At 36.7% G+C, this 15,831-nt stretch overlaps 1 protein-coding gene across 11 annotated transcripts in view; it reads right to left on the bottom strand.

The window, feature by feature from the left end:
- LOC106166097 (RNA-binding motif, single-stranded-interacting protein 2) overlaps nucleotides 1–15,831 on the bottom strand; it is a 110,998-nt gene that overhangs the window by 14,774 nt on the left and 80,393 nt on the right. For 7 of the 11 annotated variants that reach the window (XM_013544524.2, XM_013544521.2, XM_087013925.1 and 4 more), the window contains 6 exons: nucleotides 10,455–10,513; nucleotides 10,021–10,121; nucleotides 4,601–4,820; nucleotides 4,169–4,266; nucleotides 3,446–3,489; nucleotides 2,665–2,857 (listed from right to left, as the gene is read on the bottom strand). In XM_013544524.2, coding sequence (XP_013399978.2) covers nucleotides 2,665–2,857; nucleotides 3,446–3,489; nucleotides 4,169–4,266; nucleotides 4,601–4,820; nucleotides 10,021–10,121; nucleotides 10,455–10,513 — 715 coding nt within the window. Of the gene's footprint in view, nucleotides 1–2,626; nucleotides 2,858–3,445; nucleotides 3,490–4,168; nucleotides 4,267–4,600; nucleotides 4,821–10,020; nucleotides 10,122–10,454; nucleotides 10,514–15,831 lie in introns of all 11 variants that reach the window. The other 4 variants (XM_013544519.2, XM_013544522.2, XM_013544518.2 and 1 more) reach the window with 3 other exon arrangements.

The raw sequence follows: 15,831 nt of genomic DNA, 5'->3' as shown, positions 1-15,831 counted from the left end.
ATAAAAAGATGCAAATGTATCAAAACATATGCCAATATTGTGTCCAGAGGCGTGCCAATGTTTAAATGATGCCCATAGTCCTCACTGAGGGTTGCATTTGTACGAAATCTGGCCAAAATTACGATCAAGATTGTGCATTCATCATACTGACCTGGGCTGCAGATTGGACAGAAATGTCTTAACTGGGCACAATCACTTTGATTAACTACACATTCTGTGATGAATTAATTATCATAATTTATGCATTTACAAGGTGATACACACATCATTTGAGGTGCCATTTGACATATCCATGAAGACAAACCTGGAACATTTTTGTTATTTTAAAGTCTTGTAAAAGCTAACAGCAGTTTATTACTGGTCAATTAAAAATAAGTGGTTTCAAGTGCAAAGACTTTTAATAAAACAACATTAAAAACATTAATTTTTCAGTAAAAGACAAAAAGATGCTTTCACAAAACAGATTCTTTGACTTATGCAACAGTTTCCAATATTGTCTTTCTTTCTTTCGTTTTGATTCCAAATGTCTGCTTCATGGCAAAGGTACCTGAACTGGTTTAAGTCTAAATGACATCACAAGATGACCAAATCACTTAAGTGATACAGCTGTCTCCATGCCTTGGGACCTCCCAGTGCTGCACCCGTGTACTGGATAAGATATTGTCAACTAATCAAACAGAGGGGGATAGAGGCTGTCTTATGGGTCTTCCTGAAGAGGGTCAAAATTTTCAAGTTTACATTGACGGGCATCTATTGTTTTTCTGCCGGAAGATGGTAAAAAAATGGAGGAAGGATCAACAAAGATGACTCGAAAGACTCTCAGAAAATATCTCTGGATCTGCCCATCCAAATGGTCTTTCATGGCAAAATTTAGTTTCTATGGTAAATGGCAAATCAATCAAAAGTCTCCTGGATGACTGTTCCCAAATCATTCAGGTTGAAATTCACTTACTGAAAATCAATTCCCCTATCATGATGGATGTGGGTGACATACAAGAACAGTTTGTGCAGAGGCTAGTTAGGTCATCGTGTGATGCCGTTAGCTCTTAAACCAGTTAGGATTTGTCTTCATTCAAAAAAGCACCTCAAGAACGAATTGAATTGACAAATCACACAGAACAATTCACAGAATAATTATTACTACAAACAAACAAACAAACAAGGTGATGATGTAATCACAAAAGATAATCACAATGAGAGGGGGTCAGCCAAAGATAATTCGAAAAGCTCTGAATGTGATTTGATTTGTGATGAATAGGGTTGCTTAGTGAATGCAACATGTGTGTTTACATTTGTGCCCGTATACAGCGTGCAGTGCATGTGTGCGTGTGTGCGTGCGTGACTTTGTATGTGTGCCATTATATTAGCATATGTGGACACTGGTTGACAGAAGATAAAGAAGGACATTTGAATATTCATCTATCAATCAATTCAATCATGATAAATAGAATATGATTTGGTAAAATTACATCGTTTTTTTTTTTTTTTTGAGTGAGTGAAAAAGGCTGGTCAGTTGACAACACACACTGTGTAATCATAACACAAACTTTCCTCCAAACACAAAAGGTTTGTTGTTTATACCCACAGAATTCCCCCTCTTAAGCTAAACAACCAAATATTCAACATTTGTTACTTTAATTGCTTTAGATAACATACATGCAAAGATGTGAACCAACTGCCAAGTAACAGCAGAAGGCAACATCTCAAAATTGTAGCTTTTCCAATAGTTTTATATATATATTTTTTTTGATTTGAGAAAGACTTGTGTTATGATCTCAGGAATGTTACAGACATCAACAATAAAGCGAATGGTGCATGTATTTGAGATGGGGAACTAATTGCTTCAGGGACAAGCCAAGTAAGTATATTCCCTCCCATACTGTCCCAGGTCCTCCACTTTGATACTATACCACTGGGAAAAGGCACCAAGCTGACAAGCAAACTTATTTTAAAATCTGATGAGAACTGAATTCTCAACTATTTTTTTATTTTGTATGTCAACATTAATTTTGATTCAAGGTGATGGTAAGGACTTAATAGTTTCATTGACCTCAGGTTTCCGTTTCGAGAAATTTTCGAGGACTGAATATTTCTTGTACTCTCATTAGCTAATCCAGGTAATGAAAGCTGTAGGATCAAGAATTTCAGGATTTTTATGACCACAGCTAAATTATGGTAGACTTATCACATCTGATGATTTTTATGTGCAGACACAGATGTATCTGTGCATATAGCGATTATTTTTCCAAATTTGGCACTCTTATGGGATCTTTTACGATTGAAGAAGAAAGAAAAATGGCCGCCTGTGTGGGCAGGTAGGTTCAAACAACAAATCCGTCAGCTAAGCACCAATCCCCATCTGGCAGCCAGTGAAGGACACAAAACACTCGCCACAGCCAATATGGCTCCCCACGTAAAAATATAAACATCTCGCCAAGTTGTTAGTTTGCTGCTGTTCTGACAACCATGCCATTTTGGGTTAGACAGGGGATAAATATGTATATATATAATATAATATATACAGAAATATATATATAGTTTCTCTATATATACATCTTTGATAATGTGATATATGATGAATATATATATAATAAATACTGTTGTCATATTTGACAGTGTGGTGTACCAGAATAAAGTGGGTTCCACCCCTTGCCATAAATTTACCGGTCTGTGGTCGTCCACGAAAGTAGCACTTACGGGCGTGATGGCGGATTGCATAACGTGCTGAGGGTGGTACATCCAAGACGTGCCCCCCGTTTGCACGGGATAGTTGCCCGCCGCGGCGGTGGTTGCGACCGTGTAACGGGGGACCATCCCTGGCGAAATCATAGTCTGTGCGAGGCTATAAGGATAAAGGCTGTAATGATAAAATGACATGGATAACATCATAGGCTGACAATTGTAGACATATAATTGTATACGTCATATGTAACAGTCTGTTATAAAGGCCTATTACCAATAAAACTATCAGTCTACATGGGGCTATCCAACTCTTGCTAAATGCAATCAGTTTAACTGGCCTCCTCTTGTTTCCAAAGTCTACATAATCACCACCTTTTCTGTATATTACTCAATGCCAGGAGGAGGTGTGATAAAATGTTAATCCGTTTGCATTCAGAGAGTGTACCCACTGAGTTGGATTGATCTTTGTAGAATGATAGTTATCATTTATCAATCAAAGATTTACTAAAACCAAGGTTAAAAACTGACTCTCACTAAGTTTATAATACTGTTGCTACCTTTCTAGTGTTCTAAATTCAACATTTTATCAACCATAAAATTAAAAAAAATTATTGTATATTGTATACAAGGAGTGTTTGTAGAATATAAAGAGACAAACTCTGTGTCAAGTCTACAGAAATTTTAACCTGCTTTTATCATTTAACATATATCAAAATGTAAATGTTCCATGAGTCTTGACATCCTGTGTACTTTTTTGTCTTACCCATTCTGAACAGCCGCACTCTGATCATACGCCAGTGCGATTCCCTGGAAACAAAGAATAAACAGTTGTTTACACATCATTTCACAGTTATCAACATTGTCAAAGTCACAGCTTAATTTTTTGACTTTGTAAATTTAGAAACAGGTTTTGAAATTAAATGCATATGCGTTCTCCACTTGACAGCCAATTAATTCATTATTGGTGAGAATTTCAAGCAAGGAACAATAAATAAATAGTTTTAAACCTATTTCTGGACTTTCAGTATGTGGCAATATATAAGTACATCCTAGTACGTTCATTGTGGCCTCTACATGTTGAGCATATAAGGGTGCTTTCACCATGAATCTATCATGCTAGCTACTGCACACTAACGCCACAGGGACTCTGACTGAATGCCATCAGGTTAACAGACTAACACCCCACCTCTGGTTTCCAATGTACTCGCTTAATCACCAGCTTTTCTATATTCTACTCAATGTAAGAAAGGCACATTTGAGTGTGTTAATCTGATTGCATTCAATGAGTTCCCGTAGAATTAGTGCTCAGCAGCTAGCCCGATAGTTTCAATGTGAATGTAGCCTTAGTGTGTGTGTGTGTGTGTGTGTGTGTGTGCGTGTGCGTGTGTGTGTGTGTGTGTGTGTGTGTGAGTGTGTGTGTGTTAATATCTCCATGAGCAAAGAATATTTGAAAGAAACAAAAAATATGAGTTAAAGAGGCTATTACCTCCCCGCCGCGGTCTGTCCATCCTGGGTTCTGTTTGTACTGTGTCTTCTTCTTGTTTCCGCCATCAGCATTTTTGACCAAGAGGGCGTCTTTACAACCTTGTGAGGGGATTAAAACACATAATTTAATCAAATGAATCGCCATTGCTTCCGGTGTTATGTGTTTTGAATATATCCCTTTTTTTTCAAGGTCAGCAGCTCCCCACAAGCAACCACGCTATACTATTTCTTGCTTGAATAATATATAATCCAAGGTTAGGCTGTTCCAAGGCTTCTTATGTATACATTCACCATATTTTTAGAGGAACATGAAGTCTGCTTGATTTTTGTAATAAATCATTAAGATTCTCAAAAAGTTTTTAACAAAATTATCTGTACATTCTTTCTAACCCATATCATAATCCAGAATAATTCAAACAATAACCTAACTAACCTGGTAAAATCTTTGAATTGAATGCCTGTTTAATCTGGTCACATTTCTCTTTGCTTTCCATTCTGGCGAACCCCACCCCCCTGCTGTTACTACTCTGGTCTCTTAGGATCCTTGTGGAAATGACAGTTCCGTAGGGGGTGAACATATTTTCTAGATCCTGCTCTGTCATGTACATGGGAAGGTTAGCAATGTAGAGGTTTGTGGGGTCTTCTTCTTGTTGCTGAAATGAGAAAGAGAGAGAGGGAGAGATAAATTTTGTGTTGCACTTGTTTCTATAGAAAGTAAAGAAGTTCAGACCAAAAATAAGACCCAAAATATGACTCTCCTAGTGTTGACTGGAATGGGAGAAAATGTCCCTGTAAATTTCATGCAAAGTAAGATCTGTGTTGGAAGAATTGATGATTGTAGGAAAAAAATAGAAAAATTGAAAGACAGCTCAAAGCAGGCTCTCATGAAAAGATGGACATCTTGGCTTTAAGGTCCACAGTGATATTAGAGAAAAGTAAGAGACAATTTTTTTTTTTTTTTTTTGGGGGGGGGCCTCTTCTCTCTGGAATGAGGAAATACATTCAGGAACCGACTGCCTGTTTCATAAAAATCTCCTCTCTGGAATTCTGGAATGAAAAATAGGTAGATATATGAATGCATTAAAAGCATGAATGGTGTTTTATTCATAAAGAATATACCATAAAAAAAATGAACATAGTTGAAGAATATGCAGTTGTCTTAAATTTCCCAACTAGTTAAATTTTTATTTTATTTTGGATTTCAAATTTTAAATGTACCTTCAGATCTAATTTTTTCATATGTCAAAAATCTTTTGCAACAATTTAACTCGCATTTTAAGCTATATTGGGCATATTTTAATGCCCAATGCTCAGGTACCTGCTTTTTCACAACTCTAATTCTGTATATATATATGTGTGTATCTGGAGGTATGGGCTGTTTATAATTTCATTAAAATCAAGTGTCAAGCTCTCCCTGACTGTGAAACTTTTCCTATCCATCATTACCAGGTTTATTTTCACAGCTGCCAATTTTTATTGCCTCTCTTTTTTAAGGTAATGTCTAAAACCTCCACGAGGTAACTCTACTACTTTCTAATCCAGACAGGAATTCCTAACACATGTCTACTCAGCTGGAAGAATAATATACTCCAGAAAATGCTCCCAGCCACAAAGTCATCAAATGACGCTTTGTGAAATGTTTGCGAGGAATCGGAGAAGTCCAAAACATAATTGTATTTGTTGTTTCTATGATACTTGATCCAAAACTATTGTATGATGTTGGGGTAGCTTGACAGACGGAGGAATTTGAACTAAGATTTAAAACCAAGGTGCTTCTGCACAAGTTTTTTTTTTTTTAAGTTGGCCTAGTTCCAATTTCAGCATGTATTTTTTGGGTAAAATGTGGCAATGTTAGAAGTTTATGACTTGGGTGGTTAGAATAATGAATAAACATGTTTGCTTTATTGTGTGCTGTCATTCTGAGGTTTTTTTTTAAATTTTGAATTGGTGCGAATTTCTTAGAAGGGCTTATTAGCAGCGTAGATTAAATATGAAATTTGAAAACAAATCCAAGCTACAGTTAAGGAGGATTTTTTATCCACTAATCAAATCCACCTATATGCCACCAAACAGTTCATAACTGTAACTCACTTTGTCACCATGAAAAAAACTTCACTGCCTTACAATAATTCAAATAGATGTCTTCTGTTAAGTTTACAAATCGCCATGGCAACTGGGGACAGTGTCAACTGCTGACCCATGGTTGGATGACACCTTGATCACGAGGGTCAACTGGGGACAATGCCAACCACGTGACAAACTATTCATCTGACCTTAGGACTCAAATGCTCTGAGGACAAATGAACAACCTTGATAACAAGGACAATCTCCAAAGAAATTTATTTCCCCTCGATTTCCTATAACCCATATTCATCTGGCCTTAGATTGCACAAGTTTTTATCTAATCTTGGATTTCACAAATTGTTTCACCTTGACTTCTGACTTGGAATTGGTTGCATGATTCCTTTTTTGGGTTTATTTTAGTCTTACACACATCATCAATTCCCATTCTTTCCATTTCATTCTTTTCATCCTCATTCTCTACATCTTCTATGCCTTTTTTTATGCACTCCCCTTCTTTGAAAAATGTTTTCTTCCTGATCTGTATACAGATGTCTTTAAAATTATATAAAGAATCACAGGAGCAATATTTAGGAGATGGGTTTTTAAGGTGAAACCCTCGATACAGGTCAGGTAACTTAAATCTACATTTTTGTGACTATTAATTTCCTCCACAAAGAAGCATGCTGCCTTTGAGCCTAGAATCTTTCTCCGAATCAAGTTCAGCAAGGATGAAATGCATTTTGAAGCCATGAGAGCAAGAAGGTCAACAAAATTGTCTGTTTACAGAGTACATTATAGGCTTTCATAGATGACCAATCTTCCAAAAGAACATTTAATTTTGCTGACATTAGGTGTAAAAAGTGTGTTTAAGCAATTTATCTTTTTTGTGAGGACATGCTGATATGCGGAATATGATGTAGTTGTACAATTCGTATCACAGAAGGAAAGGACCTCAATGTGACAATGGGAAATGTCCACTCTTTTTTACATTAAAATGTGAGAAAAGAGAAGCATGATCTGAACAATTGTAATATATCAGTATCAAAAATGGAAAACAGCCTCTAGGTCTAAGAAAATATGTACTCGGTCAACAAATGAGGATCTGAAGAATAAGACCTTATTTATATGAAACAAATACAGCAAAACTCTCCAGTCTATTAGTAAGGAATATGGCCACTTTCAGTAGGTCTCTTTTATATACAGGAAGTATGCTCATTTATGCCTGATTAAATCATTACTTAAGCCACTCCGTGACATTTAGACTTCAAAAAGTCTGTTCTGTCAAATAAGTTTGAGCTGCTTCATTAAAGTCGGTCAAGTGTAACATGCCTTGAACTTTAAGATCTACTCTTTATATATTTTGCTCTTGGGGAGTTTACACTGCGGTCATTAATGCATTAATGCGCTCCTGGATCAAACCCATAGGGCATAACTTCAGAGACGTATTTGTTATGCCTCGAAGAATCTCAACTTTCATCTGCTATACTCTTTAAATCTACCTTTGACATCACATTGATTGCAATCTAAACGGAACAATCTTGGATCGAACCATGACAAAATGGTTCCATTTCCTTCCAGTGTAAACTGGCCTTCCTAAACCCAAGCTGGGGACCAGTACTCCCATTTTGTCAGGTTTCCTGCATAAAAAGGGGCGCATGCTGAGACGACATAATCCAGTTTTTAATTTAACTATTGCGTGTCATTCACCAAAGACCCTTAAATGCAAGTATAGAACGAAAGCCTTTCAAGTTACAGCGATCTTACACCAACACCACTTCAAGTGACTCTAGATGATGAACTTCAGCACTACATGCCAACCATTTAAAACCAGAGCAAAACGTTTGTTCAAGTACATACACTTATTATTTTAAGTTCCACTCAAATCCCTGACATAGGAAATAGGCTTTTTTCAACCATAAATCATTGCGTGTTTGTCCTCGGATGACGGTCATATGCGCATTTCATGAAAGGACAATCGCTTCATATAATGGATAGTTAAAGATATACAGACAGAGATTGATGTGTTTCAGGGGCAAAAATTCACATATCTTTGTTGTCTCAAAACTTCCTATTTAATTTTGCATTTTAGGGCAACAATTTTGCAGCTTTTTTTTCTTTTCTTTTTTTTTGGTCTAAAATCTTTCCATTCAATTCTGGGATTGCTCATGGGATTTAAACTGTGAAATATATTTCCATTTTCTATCCAAACAGACTTAATGCTTTTTAAGTAATGAGATTACTTCTCATGCTGAACAACTGCATGGCTTCAAGGATCACTTTTCACATGAGAACTTTAAGCCGAAAGTACATCTTAACTCAAAGACTGAAGATCTTTTGCGAACACTGACCTAAAACAAATCGGTTTCACTCCACTTTAATAAAGATATTAGCCCTGTTTTACAACAAAGTTAGAATGGAGTAGAGTTTCAGATTGGTGGTTCTTTAAGTGGGCCCAAGAGAAATAATAAACCATACATACATATAGAGCCATACTGGCAGGTAAGCGTTCTGGCCACCTATGCTAAACAAACTGCCTCTCTGTGGAAAGGTCAGTGAAAAAAAAGATTAACAGTAAGTGGAGAAACTGAACACTTATTTCTGTCTAGAAAGTATGTAACCCCCTGGCCAGGACCTTGGCGGTATGCGTGTAAGAACTCTATGATGGGAACAAGTACAGTCAAAAAGTCTTTTGGCATTTCTTACTGAACTTGAACAAAACTGATTAACAATTCCTTACAAAGTGGTGAAATAAAATAATATACAAAAATAAATAAAGAAATAAAATGTTCAATCCATGAGAATTCCAAACGCAATTGACAAAATTCTCAAAAGAATCAACCTGTGAGAGCATGGGTGCATAGAATCGTAAAAGAGAGTGGCCATACTGATGTCGCTATGAGCAATCTTGTGAGAGCACACATTCAAGAACGCAGGACCAGGTGAACCTATCAATTACAAAGTCTAAGACACAGTCTGACATCTCTGTAAACCGGGGCCTCTCCCGCCTACCAGCTGCCTTCTACCTCATCCTCTCTCAGCTGTTCTTGGGTGATCAATTAGCCATTGCTACCGGCACAATAAATCTTAAGGATGCTCTTTTAATTGCCAGTCTCCTGCTCGCGAGAACAATTAGTAATAGATCAGTGTTGGTTTGTTTTCCAGGACGTGTTACTTACAGATGTTTTTTTTTTTTTTTTTTTTTTTTTTTTGATGATGGAATGTACACGAAATGTGCTGTGTACCGAAATTCTGTGACAAGGTGGGGTTGCAAAATTGGACTGGAGGAATCGAGATAGTTGTTTTACACATCTGATTTGGAAGTGGTGTTTTCTCATTTGTTTGAAAATTAGTTGAACAACATTCTGTCTATCTACATATGTGCACATTTCACTTCAAAATGTGGCAATGCGAAGCAATCATTCGCCATTTTAATTATGCATACCTGGTCAGAATATTATTCAGTTATTTAATAAGAAGTATCAGTAAGCGAACAAAATTATTTTCCTAAGGTAGCAGGCCTGAAGGTGTTATGGTCCTGTCTTGAGGATGGCATCAAGAAAATGTATTCACGAAAACAACTTTCATTTTATAATTATCTTAAATAATGAAATTACCTCATTAAAAATCATTTCATTTGTTTCCCAATTTAAAACCATAAAACCTTTATGTATAAAAAATGAAAATCATTTATACCATCATACTTTTAAAATTAAAATACATAACAACTAAACTTAATTAAAGAAATAAGGATGTTGTGGTCAATGTGTCCACTCCCCAGATGTTACTCACATTGCCTACCTTTGCCATCTGTGCCTGGACACCTTGAGCCTGCAGTGCCTTCACGGCTATGTCAGCGGCCTGGGGAGATTCAAAGTCCACAAAACCATACCCTGCAAGGAGACAGAAGAAAAGAGGATATGAAAACTAAACATATAAATTAAAAAATGAGAACTTTTTTGAATGAGTTACAGAAGAAAGAAGAAAAGACGATATTAAAAGGAAACAAATAAATTAAAAACATCTTTTTTGAATGACTTACAAAAGAATGAAAAAAATGTTGTATTAAAACAAAAACAAATGAAGAAAAATACTACTTTTCTCCTTCAATTAATTTGGCTTTGAAGTATCATTTAGTATTATAAACATACAAAAAGATAACTATTGAGGTGAAGATTAAGCTGTGGAGCACATTTCATCCCACCCGCTGCCACCAATGTATTTACCTTTACATTTGTTTGTTGCTTGGTCAATTATTGCCTTTGTGGAGGTGATCTTACCATATCTGAAAGAACGAGCAAGTTATAGAATGCATGAAAATTAAACAAAATAAGCAAATGCTTGCAATAATAATAATAATAATAATAATAATAATAAACATAGGAATTCAAGCTTTCGAGTAAATATCAATACATTCACAAATTACCTCTGCCCTACCTACTGTGAACGTTTACACTGCCAATAAAAAAACTTCCAATATAATTGATACTACTGTAATTTTTACATGCACAGCAATGGAAAGTGAGGGAGATGAAAAGTAACAGATGACACAGTCCGTTTTCCTTTAATTTGCTCCTAGAATTTTTATTACATTTCCAGTTTCTTTAATTTAAACCGCCATTAGTTTTGTCAGTTCGGATGTGAGGTAATGTGAAGTGAATGCTGATAATGGTAACACCTGGTGCGTTTTCGTCAGAAAAAATTGCTCTTTAACTACTACGACTGCCACTATATATGTGCTACTGCCATAAAAAAAGCATTGCAAGTTCCAAAAAAAAAAAAAAAACAGTACTGCCGAGGCTTTATTGCTGACTATGGCACATTACGACTTGTTCAACCATAAAATATGTCGTTTCTGTTTCAAGTCAGCTTCTCAACTTTGTGTGTGTTAATCCAATATTTTTCGTCCGACAGCTTTGATAACTTCTGCTATTGTTTTAACTATAAGAGTACCGCTGGAAAAATTGCATTCAAAATGCATTGTAATTCCGTCATGATATTAGAAAAATAAGAATACCAGCAAAACTGATACAAAACTGAATTAAGAAAAGTCTCGAACATCAAATCTGAAAATTGATTAAAAAATGACTAGCAAAGTGATATATGTCTGATATATCTTTTCAATACAATAAAATGAAAATAAATTGATGGGTTTCAACTTTGACTCTGTTACTTTACTCACTGCCATTGACACAGTAATACAGACTTTTAAATTTTTTATTTAGAACTAAATATAGGAGATAACAATGAGTTTGGAAAAGAGCCATAAAAAAGCTACCATCCTTGTAAATATAACAGATTTCAGACACACCAGTTTTCTAGGGCTTTACACCCAAGTCTTGGAACTACTTCATGAATGCGCAAATAGATCAGATAAATAAATCTAATGTGACTGAGAAAATGGTCAATTACGTCGAAATGAATGGCAATTACCCCTGTTACTGGTGCCTGGCAATGCTGTAGTACTAGTAACCATGCCCCTGTTATATAGTAGAACCAATGCAGTGGACGAACAAGCTTAAAAGGTATAATTTTTCCACAAAAACCTTGGAGGATAGAGGGACAAGACAATACATTTCTATAGAGGTTTGGAAGATTCTGCTTTTTTTTTTCATTTGCAAATTACAATGTCCCAAATGATCCCCTTTTCCAGTGACTGTGCTTCACTAAGCCAATTTGGCTTATATCATTCTGCTCTCCACTCAGTCTTTATAGCCAATGTATCCATTTTCATTGTAAAAAGAATTATCCTGATGATTGCCCAATCAATCTGGTACTTAACTTCAATTTTTACATTGTGATTACAACTCGTTCTTTTATTTGATACAAAAACATCAATCAATAAAATTAGTAACGAATTCAACTCCTGGAATATTCTGAGCCCAAACCGGAACTTAACCAAGCTGGCAATAAAAATCATCACTTTATAAAACAAACAACCATCAAGGAAACAAAAACTCATTTCAAATTAAAAAGAAAAGCCTTGTAATGAGCCAGATAATCCCAAGATACCTGGCAGATTTGAGCATTTCACTCCCAGGTTCAAGGCATGACAAGATTGATGGAGGCAACAAGTACCTTTCCATCCATCTCTTGGCAGGAGAATTATGGGTTACTAGATGCTGAGGTACAAGGCCACATCTGCATGTGCAATAATCTTTAAAAATTACTATGATACAGGAGATGGGGGGTGGGGGGAGTTTGGGGTGTGTGTGTGTGTGTGGGGGGGGGGGGGGGGGGGGGGGGACCCAACCTCCCATTTGATGGGAAAAGGTCTCCTCTGGGTAAATTTTTATCTTGGTATGCAGAGGTTCCATGGTAAAACCTCCACTTTTTGAGAAAAAAAATATCCCTTTTGAAAGTTCTGGCTACTGGCTGTGATAATATAATACCTCAATGTAGATGTCAAATGTTCTTAAACATTGGCATCTCTTCTACAGGACTCCAGCCACGCTATCCTCATCTGACCTTTGAGTGACCTTCCCTGAGCAAACCCGCCCATATCAATTATAAAACTAATTTGATTTCATACCAAGCCATTTAAAATACTCCAAAACTCAAGTTGTTCTCTTTTGTTCTTTGACTGATATCGACCTTATGACCTTTCCCTTCACCTCCCACCCATTTGTGCATAACACAATCCTCTCCCTTCTCATCCACTGTAAATTCCACAATATAGTCATGTGTACTCCTTTAAAACCATAGAACCTCCTACACTGGCAGATTAACGCCCGCTTTTGGGTCTTCTGGAAGACGGTCAGATTTTCAAGTTTACACTGACGAGTATCTAATTTTTTCATGTCAATAGACCCTCAAAGATGGAGGATGGATCAACAAAGATAATAAGGAAGAGACTCATAAAATACCTCTGGATCTGCTCCTGTCCTGTCAACCCCCCCTCCCCCCCCCCCAAGGGTCTCAAGCTCCTCTGACCTTACTTGACCTTTCCCCCTTTATCCCACCCATATATATTACAAAACCTCCTCCCTGTGATCAACCAAGTAGACCACATCACATTCCACTTAATCTCTGCATTATTAGACTTTTAATCACCCCCTCCCTGTAATGTAATTACTTGTGAGGACCAGTCAAAATGGTGCAAAGCAGCAAAAAAAATGGAACGATGTGAAAAAGGTCTAACATTCAGTAACGGGGGCGTCTCGATAGTCCGAAGGTTCATTGGTCCGAAGGTTCATTGGTCCGAAAAGTGGTAACATTATTATCGATTTTTTAATCAAGGGTTCATTGGTCCGAAGGTTCTATAGTGCACATTCGGACCAATGAACCTTCGGACTTTTGAACCTTCGGACTATCGCTACGGCCCCTCAGTAACAGTACAAATTTTGTTCAAGCATTGGTGACATCATCTACAGGTCAACTCTTAGGTTATACCACACATATCCTTCAAACTCACTATCAAATTTCAGTTTCAAGGCACATAACACAAGAGTCCGAAGAATGGGGCCCCTTCAGTGGAAATTCCAGCCCACAATTCAGTATAAGTCACGCTGACAGAATTTATGAAAATGTCAATAACAATTTTCCGAGAGGCACTTTCCTCACAAAGGCATTTTTAAAAAATAAGGTTACACCCATATACTTAACAAAAACATTTTACTTCAATTACTAGACATAGTGCCTATATATTTTCAAAGCTATCCATTTCAGTGTATGTTGTGCCTTCTTTATAGAAATATGACTTGTAACAGTATATAATGCTAAAATCTAATAATTATCATTACGTAGCCAAGGTACCATGCAAACGAACAAAAAATAAAGTCAGTGGAAGTAGAAGTCTGCTAAAATTTTCACAAAATAAGTGTCCAAAGTTCTCTGTAACCAGTCTGTTAAATCCAAAGCTGAACATTTTTCATATTAACCACACATCACGGAGTATCATGCTCTGCCCTGAACACGCATGGCAATACCCACGCACCAAGAAAGGGCGCCAAACCCAATCCTTTGATCAGCGAAGAGAGCCAATTTTTTTCAAGTGTTTTTCAAGGAGGAGTGTAAATAAACCGTTGACTTAAGTGACTAAAATGTGGGTAAAAGGGCTCAGGTCGGAAGCCGAGAGGCCTTTTAATCTTTTAATTATTTGTGCTACTGATTCCCCCCTCCTATTTTACATCTTGCCTCTGGTTCAGAAACACCCTGAGTTACAAGATAATATCGTAGAAGTGATTTCATGGCCAAATTTAATTTCGGAAAATTCCTATTTCAGATCAATTTGTATGTAGTAAAACCGATTTAGATGTCTGGAAATTAATTAAATAATGATATAAATTACATGAAACTACTTTACAAATCAAGTCAAATGTCAGCATGTAGTAAAATAGCGACGGGATAATAACCTGTGATTTGGTCACAAAATTATGGCTATGGAATGTAACAGCATATGATGTATTCATCAATTGATGAGTGTCAGTATTTCTTAACCAAAATTTTGGTTCATTTTATGAATTATTGTTTTTTACTTCATGATAAAATGGGACAATGGAGTCACTTCCTGCATGCGTGTACGCGTTTCGCGAGCTGCCACTTCTGAAATTTATGTTCTCAGATTAAATCAATGCAGAAAATCAATTACATAAATCATAAAAGCTAGGGATAATATGATCTTTATAAATATTGCATTACATCACTGCATGATACCAGCACACTTGTGTTGCTCAACTGCTTTTAGATAATGCAAAATACATAGAAAGGTTGACATTTTGAGGCAGACTCATTAATAAGGAAAATGTACATTCATTCCCTCCTTCCTGTCTAATAAACACACCCAAGTTCCCATCTTCACAATTAAAATCGAGCTCCAAATACTGAAACTTGGCTAGTTCAAGGTTACAAGGTGAAGGGGCTACATTTGTCTTGGGGGGAGGGGGTATTTCTTGACTTTATACCTTCTTTTTTCATCTTTTTCTCTCTCTTTCTCTTGCTGCCTCCCCTCTCACCTTCTCTCTTGCTCTCTGTCTCCACATTCTCTCTCTCTCTCCCTCCCTCCCCCTTCTCTCTCCCTCCCTCTCTTTCTCTCTCTCTCTCTCTCTCTCTCTCTCTCTCTCTCTCTCTCATATCTCCCTTCCTCAAAATAAATCACAGACCACAACTATGAACCCCAGGTAGCACACGCCCGTCTACCTGGAAAACTGATTGAAAGGCGAGAGTTAATTGCCCAGGAAGGGAGTCCAAGGTGTTAGTTCCATTATAATTACTCCTCATCCCAGATTCATTTTCAGGAAGATCACTGTTAACGGCTGCTGTTCTGTGTTTTAATGGTTAAGATCATCAACACCTTCGAGGTATAACAGCACTTTTTCAGCCTACCACAGCAATAAATGCAAGTACTGAGTTCATTAAATTACATGGTATTAAAATGTGGGATATCTTTTTTTTTTTTTACATATTTTTTTCAAGCCCACGGGCCCTGTTTCACATAAGACCTTTCGACTGTAAGCTTGTCTCAACTTTTTGAACTCAATTTTGAGTCTACTTCAAATTTGCAAAGGTTCAAATATGAATTCGGAAATCACACCCCGAGATTCAGAAGGAATCAGTGGGAATAACCTGCAATCCCTAGACATGTGCTGATAGTGGAGTTTAGTT

Source organism: Lingula anatina, chromosome 5 (assembly GCF_051362555.1).
Source record: "Lingula anatina isolate TDL-2025a chromosome 5, LinAna3.0, whole genome shotgun sequence".
Classification (NCBI taxonomy): domain Eukaryota; kingdom Metazoa; phylum Brachiopoda; class Lingulata; order Lingulida; family Lingulidae; genus Lingula; species Lingula anatina.
This window is presented reverse-complemented; position numbering and strand designations above follow the sequence as displayed.